Genomic DNA, 10,935 nt, shown 5'->3' on the forward strand with positions numbered 1-10,935 from the left:
TCAACAAAAAGTAGACAAATCGATACCCGTAACCAATGCGACAACCTGGTCGGTATGCACGCAATAGAATCAATACCTCACGACATCTTCAGTCACTCAAGTACTGTTGATCTTGCCGAGTCACGACGTATCTCTCAACCAGGTTGCATTGCTTCACGTCCAGAGGAATCTGTTTCGGAGGACAATCGAGACTGACTGTAGTTTTGACGTCTTTTTGTCTTTTTATATTTGCAGAATCAGCCATGACAAAACAAGGTATTAAACTGTGCGTCGGCGGGTTTTCCTTTACGACGTCTAGTGAAGTTCTATCAAGATTCCCTGAAACCAAACTGGGTAAAATAAGTCAGTCGAGTCCCTACTATGACCGGACATGTGATGTGTATTCTTTCGACAGAGACCCTAATGTATTCAGCTGTATTCTGAATATGTACAGGACATATGAACTACATCTTCCGTCCAACATCTGCGGCAATGCCATACGACGGGAACTGGAGTTTTGGGAGATTCCTGAGACTCAGATCTCCGAATGCTGTTGGATCATCATGTTCCAAGTGGATCAGGGCGAGGAGATCAACCAGGATTTGGCTGCTAACTTTGAAAAGTCGACGAATGTGGAAACAGAGTCACCTTTTGGCAGATTCAGGGAGAGTCTTTGGAAATGCCTCGACCAACCAAATTATTCAAGGATAGCAAAGGTTAGCTGTTGTTGGGATTATATTCTCAGATTTTTAAGAAATGTTCTTTGAGTATTTAGTTTGAGCATTTGATTTGTGATTGGGAAGATTATTATACCTTCGTCTTGAGATTCTGAGTAAGGTTTGGGGCATTGTTTCTGTGTTTGTTTGTTGTTAAACACCGCACACAACAGTATTTCAAATATATGACGACGGTGTAAATAATCGAGTCTGGACCAGATAATCTAGTATCCTGAGCTTCGATCTACGTAACTGGGATGACATATGCCAACTTGTCAGCGAGCTTGACCATCCGGAGGGGATGATGTAAATTCACCTGGGGTCCATGCAGGTAGCAAAGGTACTAGAATATCACAATTTCAGTTAAAACTAGCATGGACAGTTAAAACTAATATCACTATTTAGACAATACAACATAAATATACACTATAGATCGCCAACAACAGAAGGTAGATCACCACACTAGGGACCATGGGGACTTAAATACCTTTGCTACCTACATGGACCCCAGTAGGATTTACACCATCCCTTCAGCTGCTGGCGATTGTACGAAAAGTTAGCCAGAATTAAAATAGCATGAATAATACGATTAAAAAACTGGTAGATTTAAATTTACATGGAATGTTTTTGGACTTACGTACCCTCTTAGGAGGACAATAATTTTACAATACTTCAAACCCCTTTGAGGGTACAGACACCAACAGTTCAAGTTACTAATCCAAACTACCAACCATTACAATACATCTAATTAGACAACATAATATTCAAAATTCAACCAAAAAATCATTTCCTTTTTTAAAAAAATAATTAAATGAGAATTTACGTTAATTGTTTTAACTTTAAAATACTTATCCCTTGTGATGGAGAATTCAACACAGTCAAGCAGAATGTACTTCACCGTGACTCTCTCATCACATGGGATACAAAACGGAGGATCCTCACCTTTCAACAGGTGTGCATGAGTATATCTAGTATGGCCAATACGACATCGTCGTAAAATAACCTCTTCAAATCTTCAAATCTGGACTGACAGCACAAGTAGGTGTAACCAATATAGGGTTTTATTTCATGTAATTTATTTATACCTATTTGGGTGTCCCACTTCTTCTGCATCAGATCACGAATGTAGGTTCTAATGCTCGCTTTGTAATCAGAGTATGGAAGAAGAAGTGGTGTCACAGATTTGTTGAGTGCTGCCATGGCAGCAAGATCGGCCATTGCGTTATCGGAAATGCCTACGTGGCTGGGTAACCAACAGAAGACGATGTCGTATTGGCCAGTAGCAAGAGTATTATACAGTTCAATAATTTCAATTAAAAGTGGATATTTACAAGAAATATTTTTAATAGCCTGAAGGCAAGAAAGAGAGTCGGAATAGATTATATATCGTTTACGCTTAGGGTGTCTTTGAATATATTTAAGAGCTGTTAATATGGTGTTAGCTTCTGCAGTAAAAATAGAACTATTATCTGGTAATCTAGAAGATATTGTTCTGGATCCAGTGACAGTGGCACAAGCCACTGCGCCACCGCCCTTGGACCCATCTGTAAATAAGGATTTACAATTGCTATATTTATGTTTCAATCGATTATATTCTTGTTTATACTGTAATTCGCCCGTTTCTGATTTAAATGCCAAAGAGGAGAAGAAAGAAGATGGGAGGGAGCTATGTTTTACCGGCCGAAGAAAGAAAGGATTTAATTCTGTGCCCTAGAGGTGGAACAAGAGAAGACGTCTTGTCGTACAAATCCTCATAAAGTGGATTGAACACACATTTATATACAGGGTTAGATTCATTAGAGTGTAATTCAGTAATGTATTGTAAGGACAATTTAATACGACGTTGTGTAAGTTCTGAAGGACCCAAGACAAAGTCATAGACCTTGGTGATGTACAGAATCTAATAGTTTCAGGTTGCTAGTGCATTCTCCACGATGGAGCCATAATCAAGTTTTGAGCGGACGAGTGATCTATATAAGCGAAGGAGGGTAGTCTGATCCCCCTCCCCACATTGAATTAGAATCAACCTTTAATAAATCGAGTGCCTTCAAGCATATGACTTTTAGGAATTTAATATGGGTCTGGGTCTTTATGAGGTTTGACGTTTGTTCTGTTTAAAAGTACGCAGCGCTTTAGAATTTAAAATTTAAAATTTATTTAAATTATGCACCACAGAATGGCGACGGAAATAATGTTCTGCTTTTTTCTCGCCTTCCTTACCTTCCCAGCTTGTTTGCATTCATCGCTGAACCATGGTGTTCGAATATGTGGAACTGCAGAGGACTTTGGTATACGCTCATCAACTATGGAATTCAGTTCATCAGAAAAACATTTAATCAGGAACGTCAATAAAACGTTCGGGTTTACGTTTCTCAGCACACAGTGTTTCCTATAAAGTCCAGTTAGCCTTTTCAAAATTCCGCCTTGACGATGGAGTCAAATGTATCTGTTTGTTTTAAATATATCTCTTGGAGACATATTGCTGAAGGTGTAAATAATAGTTGTAATTCATGTAAATTAGTCCTCAATCCTTTGCAGTTCCACTGTACAATATTATTGGAATATACTATCTTTTGGGGGGATTTATTGGGGATCTACCCCGCACTCTTTTGGATGGCGACAAGCTATGTGCCCTCAGACACGTCCATGTCTTCAAGAGACCCGTATTTATTGAACATTTGAATTTTATTTTGTGACCCTTTAGGAGCTCTGCCACTTTGTTGTTTTGAAGCATTAGGCTTTGGCTTCGGTTTACATTTAGCAATTTGTTGACTATCAGCTGTCAATTGAGACTTTGAGTGTGACTGAGATGATGATTTGTTATCAGAGGAAGACTTTGAGGTACTAGGAAATGATTCCTCAGTTTGAGTTGATATAGCAGGGTACAAAAGCTGTGGAAGAGTCGCAATTTACCCAAGTCAAGGTAGTTTGGCAGTCTGTGGATGGTTTTGTTATTTTAGAGCTAGACTCAGATGATGTTTTTGCTGCTGTAGCATAACTTTCTGGAAGATCAGATCTCTTTACCATTTTTTTGCCTCAGAGAAAGAAATAGATTGAGTAAATTTGATTTTGTTTATCTCCATTTGTTCTTTCCAGATAGGACACTGTTTAGAAAATGAAGAATGCTCGCCTGGGCAGTTGGTGCATTTTCTTTTTAAAATCACTAGTACAATCTTCTGTTGTGTGTGTTTTCTCACCACAGTGAGCATACACAACAGACAACAGGCAAGTAGTTACACCATATTTCTGGCATTTGAAACACCTGAGCGGGTTGGGGATGTAGGTTTCAACTTGAATGTTACAGTATACTGCCTTCACTGATTTGAGTGCATTTGGAGTTGAAAAGGTAAACAGATATGTATTTGTGTTGATGGTTTCGTTGTTTCTTCGCTTTGAAAAACGCTTGACATAAAGCACACCTTCATCCTTCATTTTTCATACTATATCAAGGTCCGACATATCATTAAACAATCGATCACGATCTCTCACAATACCTTTACTTGTATTCAAGGTTTTGTGAGCAGAGACCGTGACCGGAATGCCCACGAAAGCTTTAATGTTAATCAGATTGGTTGCTTGCTGCTTTTTCCCGCATTCAATTAGCAGGGCACCCGAACGTAAGCGTCTTATGTTCTTCACATCCCCAGCAATACCTTGAATACCCTTGGATACAGCAAAGGGGTTCAACTTTAATGGTGTCTTGTCAGGAGTCTCAATCACAACGAAACGTGGTCAACATTCAATCGATGCAGATGGTCTGTGGTCAGTATCAACAGGGTCAATATCAAGTGGACGTTTTGTTTTCTTTGGTGGGATTTCATAAGCCATGGTTAGTGTAATATGGTTCATCACCCGAGCTCCCCACCCACCACGGAGTATCACAAGGACAATGCTAAAGCAAGCGGGCCTCCAGCTTACAAGCACCAAGCTTGAGGGTACCCGGATGGCATACTCCAGCAGAAGAGTTGTTATTTCATGGTTAAGACATATTTGTTCATCACCCGAGCTCCCCACCCACCACGGAGTATCACAAAGACAATGCTAAAACCAAGCAGATCTCCAGCTTGCAGCACCAAGGATACCCAGGTGATATACTCCAGCAGAAAAATTAAGAGATTAATAATTCCAACAGATTGGCCCATGAGTCACCGCCTTCTTGGCATACGTCTCTAGGCAAAAACATGAATTACTAAAGCTGAATTTCAGAAGATCCAAAAATCAATGACAAGGTCCAATGTATTTCCTTGGAAGGTGTACTAGCCCACAGGGATGGCTATAAAATAAATCTGTACGTCCGCCATGTGTCTGGCAAGCAGCTTGACCCTGGGCAGACGCTATTTCATACACTGCACAAATAAGCGCAGAAGGACCATAAATAGGAATCCATGAGAACGCTTAGTATCATATGTACTCTTAGCTGTGGCTCAATTTCAGTTGTATGACGGCGGCCTAATGCACGACATGACTAGACAAAATAACAGATGATCGAGACCTGTCTTGGCAAACCGGATAGATAATCTGGGATAGTATACGAGTTATTGTATATCCTATAAGTGCCGGCATGCTCTCAGAATCTGTTAGAGAAACCGGAGGCTGTCACTCGAAGGGGAACTTGGCTTTCTTTCACTTCTTGCTTTGGTGTGGAAATAATGGCAAAGAAATTTGGTATTGTATCAGATAGTGTACAGAACACGCAACCCTCTGATCACACAGACAGACACATAGAAACACACAGAGACACAAACAGACACACACGTGCACAGACAGACAGACACACACTTACTCACGCACACTTGTACACTCAGCTCTGAATTTATCAGTAATTTCGTATGGATATGGAAAAGACTTTGTCCTTTCAATTTGATAGTGAATGTTATTGTACATTTTCTGATAAGGTCCACCAATTTTCGTTTTCATTATGAAAATTTTTACAATTCCATTTTTGCCGAGGTTATTACCAAACCAGTTCCGTCAACCGTTACTCAACAAGTCATATCATCAAGGCGGAATTTTGAAAAGGCCAACTGGGCTTTATATCAAACACTGTGTATGGAGAAACTTAATCCTGAACGTTATATTGACGTTCCTGATGCTATTTAATGTTGTTTTTCTGAGGAACTGAATTCCATAGTTGATGAGTGTATACCAAAGTCCTCTGCAGTTCCACATATTCGAAAACCATGGTTCAGCGATGAATGCAAACACGCTAGGAAGGCAAAGAAAAAAGCAGAACATTATTTCCGTCGCCATCCTATGGTGCATAATTCAAATAAATTTAAAATTTTAAATGCTAAAGCGCGGCGTACTTTTAAACAGAACAAACGCCAATCTTGGCAAAATTATGTATCAGAAATAAATTCTCGGACACCCATGTCCAAGGTTGGAACATGGTCCAGAAAATTAAAGGTAAAGGTATTAAATCTACTGTCCATCATCTTAAACATGGAGATCAATTACTTACTGATAAATTAGATATTGCTAATAAACTGGGCGAAACTCTGGCTAAACATTCTTCCTCTTCTAATTATATACCTAAATTTCAGCCAAGTTTACAAATAACAGACAATTCCAGGTCTGTGTGGGTTCTACCCTGTCTGAACATTACAATCAGGATCAGGGTGTCCCACAAGGCATTATTTTGTCTGTCACCCTTTTTAGCATCAAGATCAACAGTTTACCTAAAGTTTTAAACGATTCAATTGATGGATCGTTATTTGCGGATGAATTTAATATTTCTTTGGGTGGTAAAAATATGCATACCATTGAATGGCAATTGCAGTTGTGTTTAAACAAGACAAATAAATGGTGTCTTGAAAATGGCTTTAAATTTTCTAAATCAAAAACTAACTGCATACATTTCCATTTACATTAAATACAAACCACATAAAGGCCCTGAACTGTCTCTAGATGGCACGCCGATTAAAGTTGTGAAAGAAAGCCAAGTTCTTGGGTCTAATCTTTGATTCACACTTAAGATTTTTACCACATATTAAATCACTTAAAACGAAATGCCTGAAAGCACTTGACTCATTGAAAGTGGTGTCAATGAGGGGATCAAGGTACCCTCCTCCATCTATAACGATCACTCGTACGTTCCAAACTTGATTATGGCTCCACCGTATATGGTGGAGCCTGCAAAAGCAACCTTAAACTTCTTGATTCTGTCCACCACCAAGGTTTAAGACTTTGTCCAGGGTCTTTCCGAACTTCACCTATTGACAGTCTTTACGTTGAGGCCGATGAACCATCTCTTGCACAACGCCGTATCAAATTATCTTTACAATATATCACAAAACTATACTCTAACGAATCTAACTCTGCATATTACTGTATCTTCAATCCTCTTTATGAGGATTTGTATAGCAAAAAGTCTTCTCTTGTTCCACCTCTTGGGCTCAGAATAAAGCCGTTTATTGCTGCTGCTGGTATTGAGCTGGAGAATATAACTCCTTTCCGTCTTCTTTCCTCTCCCCCTTGGCAGTGGTTAGGCCACAAGTTGACTAACACGAACTACATTTTAAAAAATCAGAAACGAATGAGTTACAGTATAAACAAGAATATAATCAATTGAAAAGTACATATAACAATTATAAATGCTTATTTACAGATGGGTCCAAGGACGGTGGCGTAGTTGCTTATGCAACTGTGATTGGATCCAGAACAATATCTTCTAGATTACCAGACAATAGTTCTATTTTTACTACAGAAGCTAACGCCATATTAACAGCTCTTAAATATATTCAAAGACACCCTAAACGTAAACAGTATATAATATATTCCGACTCTCTTTCTTGCCTTCAGGCTATTAAAAATATTTCTTGTAAATATCCACTTTTAATTGAAATTATTGAACTGTATAATACTCTTGCTCCTGGTCAATACGACATCGTCTATTGTTGGTTACCCAGTCACGTAGGTATTTCTGGGAATGTGATGGCCGATCTTGCTGCAAAAGCAGCACTCAACAAATCTGTGACACCACTTCTTCCATACTCTGATTACAAAGCAAGTATTAGAACCTACATTCGTGATCTGATGCAGAAGAAGTGGGACACCCAAATAGGTATAAATAAATTACCTGAAATAAAACCCTATATTGGTTACGCCTACTTGTGCTGTCAGTCCAGATTTGAAGATTTGAAGAGGTTATTTTACGACGATGTCGTACTGGCCATACTAGATATACTCATGCACACCTGTTGAAAGGTGAGGATCCTCCGTTTTGTATCCCATGTGATGAGAGAGTCACGGTGAAGCATATTCTGCTTGACTGTGTTGAATTCTCAATCACAAGGGATAAATATTTCAATGTCAAAACTGTCAAGGATCTTTTTAACACTGTTAATTCTCATTTAATCATTGTTGTTTTTAAAAGAAATTGATTTCTTGATTGAATAATGAATAGTATGTGCTGTAAATAGATGTATTTTAATTATTGGTAGTTTAGATTTGTAACTAGAATTCTTAGTGGCTGTAGCCTCAAAGGGGGTTGACGTATTGTAAAATTATTGTCCACCTAAGAGGGTACGTAAGTCCAAAAACATTCCATGTAAATTTAAATCTACCAGGTTTTTAATCGTAGTATTCTTGTTGTTTTAATTTTGGCTAGCATTTTTTACACTCGCCAGCAGCTGATGGGATGGTGTAAATCCAGCTAGGGTCCATACAGATAGCAAAGGTACTGTAAGTCCCCATGGTCCCTAGTGTGGTGATCTACCTTCTGTTGTTGGCGATCTATAGCCTGTTCTTATATTGTATTGTCTAAATAGTGATATTGGTTTTGACTTTTCATGCTGGTTTTAATTAAACTTGTGATATTCTATATTTTTTTACAGTCCGTTGACAAATTTTAGAATGTGCATATAATTCATTTAAGTGTTCATTCCAGTGTCCTCGTCACGATATGGCTGAGATATTGCCGATGTGACGTTAAATATTAACTCACTCACTAACTCACTCACTCAACAAGTTAGTGTTACATAGCACATTTGCGAAACAAAATAAATTACCATACTAGTTGGAGGATGTGTGCAAACCTATTGTTTACAGAAGCTACAAATCTCTTCTGATCATTGTGACCATTTAGAAATAGCTTTGTAATGTATGATTCTAAAATATGACCAAGTGACCTGAAACAAATACGTTTTTACGCCGCTGTGCAATATCTCAAAATCGAATATGTGGAAGGCCGGTACATCGTGCTTCCAGGTGTGTTCCTATACTCTTTCCTAGACACGTGGAGTCGACTGTCCACTTTAGTATTTTAATACCTGTTGTATATTGATCAAATTGAATATATAGTGCCATTCAGAAAGTTGTCAAATGTTAGATTTGTGATTGCACTTTTTTCAGTGAAGTACAGATTCAAACCCACACTTTAAGTGTCAAACACTGCCTAACCCGCTGTCAAGCTTGTTACACAGACATTGGCATATTCATGATGACCTCTTACAGATTAAAGCACGCCGTACTCTCCTTGCACCTTGCATTTCAGGCACACACACAATTAATGAAATTGGGGAATTTACAACCAATGGCAGAAATATTCGTTCACAGAGATTCATCGACTTCCTTTGGTCGTTAGTCATACAGTGTAGTGTTAATAGCTGGTATGTCTCGATTTCTTTGTTTCTGCTAACGGGGTCGTTTGCTCAGGCTCGCTGACTTTGTTCACGCATACTATAGTGGTCCAGTTGCGATGTCGGTGCTCGTGATGTTGATCACCGGTTCATCTCGTCCATACTCGATTATTTATTTCCACATAGCTGGAATATTGCTTGAATTTTGAATATTGGCGCTATCTCGCCTCTTACACAACTTACAACAACGATAATCCAGAGACGTTTAATCAGTATAATCAATATAAGTTAATTTGTCTAACATATTTGGCTCTAGTAGTCCAGTTGCGTAGGTCGAAGCTCATGATGTCGACTCAATTACTTTTATGCTTATAGTTTAAATATTGCAGGAATTCTGAAGCATGAATCAATCGTCACAGCGCTCTCGTTTCTGAGACAACTTAAAGCAAACGGATGTACAAAGAGGTTAAATGAATGCACTGAAGAAAACTTGACGTACATATTTTCTCAATTATATTTTCAGATTTGGAACACTGTTTTTATGATCCTCGTGGTTGTGTCTGCTATCAACTATTGTCTGGAAACCATGTTTCAATTCCGTGTGCCAGTCTCAAGTGTTGAATACCCCAGCTCAGTTCGAAAGAACCTTAGTGGAAATAATTTGAAGATTGAACTGTTGATGTTCACGAAGGTGTACCCCGCTCTTTACGCCATTGATCTTTTTTGCCTGTGTATCTTTACTGTGGAGTTCATCCTTCACTTCCTGTCATGCGCATGGAAACGTAAGTTCATGAAGAGGTTTCTCACATGGGTCGACATCGTCACGATTTCTGTTGGATGGAGTGTGTTTCTCACCGAGATCGGATTCAAACATGGATTCGTTGCCAAAAATTACGACATGTTCATTTTGTATGTTGTACTTCGAAGTTTCTATATATTCCGACTTTTCCGCTTTTTACGACTTTCGGAGCGATATACCGGACTGAAGGTGATATTTTTGACCATCAACCGTAGCAAATCAGAACTAATCCTGTTAGGTTTTTGCTTCACGATATTCGCGATAGTGTTTGGATCCATACAATATTATTGTGAATTTGAAAACAATCGCTTCGACACCATACCGATATCAATCTGGTGGGCAGTGGTAACCATGACCACGGTAGGGTATGGGGATTATGTTCCATCTGGGGTGTGTGGCTACCTGGTGGGGTCAGCCTGTTCTCTTCTCGGGATTCTGGTCATTCCGATGCCCATTGCCATAATCACTGCCAATTTCAACGACTTCTACAAGCGAAATCAACAACGTCAACAGCGGCTGAAGAAACAGATGCCACCTCCTAAAAAGACCTCCATAATAAAAGTGAAACCCTGCTTATTGAAATGAGTGAGTGAGTTAATATTTAACGTCACGTCGGCGATATTGCAGCTATATCGTGACGAGAACGATTAATATAAAAATACAAATGAGTTAATAGTACACACGTTGTAAATACCTGGTAACAAAGGACAGTAAAACTAACTAGAATATCACAGAATTGAATGTAAAACTAGTGATTAGACCTAAAACAATGTATCTTTAGAGGACAGTACAATATAAAAATGAGCTATAGGTTGCCAACAACTGAAGGTAGATCACCATACCAACGACCATGGGAACTTAT

At 38.8% G+C, this 10,935-nt stretch overlaps 1 protein-coding gene across 1 annotated transcript; it reads left to right on the forward strand.

Moving 5' to 3' along the window:
- The first annotated feature begins 242 nt into the window (after positions 1-242).
- LOC137275713 (potassium voltage-gated channel protein Shaw-like) lies at positions 243-10,658 on the forward strand. Its single transcript, XM_067808188.1, has 2 exons — positions 243-695; positions 9,798-10,658. The coding sequence occupies exons 1-2, from the start codon at positions 243-245 to the stop codon at positions 10,656-10,658; spliced, it is 1,314 nt and encodes a 437-aa protein (XP_067664289.1).
- Positions 10,659-10,935: the final 277 nt, after the last annotated feature.

The sequence above is a fragment of the Haliotis asinina genome, chromosome 1 (genome assembly GCF_037392515.1).
Source record: "Haliotis asinina isolate JCU_RB_2024 chromosome 1, JCU_Hal_asi_v2, whole genome shotgun sequence".
Classification (NCBI taxonomy): Eukaryota; Metazoa; Mollusca; class Gastropoda; order Lepetellida; family Haliotidae; genus Haliotis; species Haliotis asinina.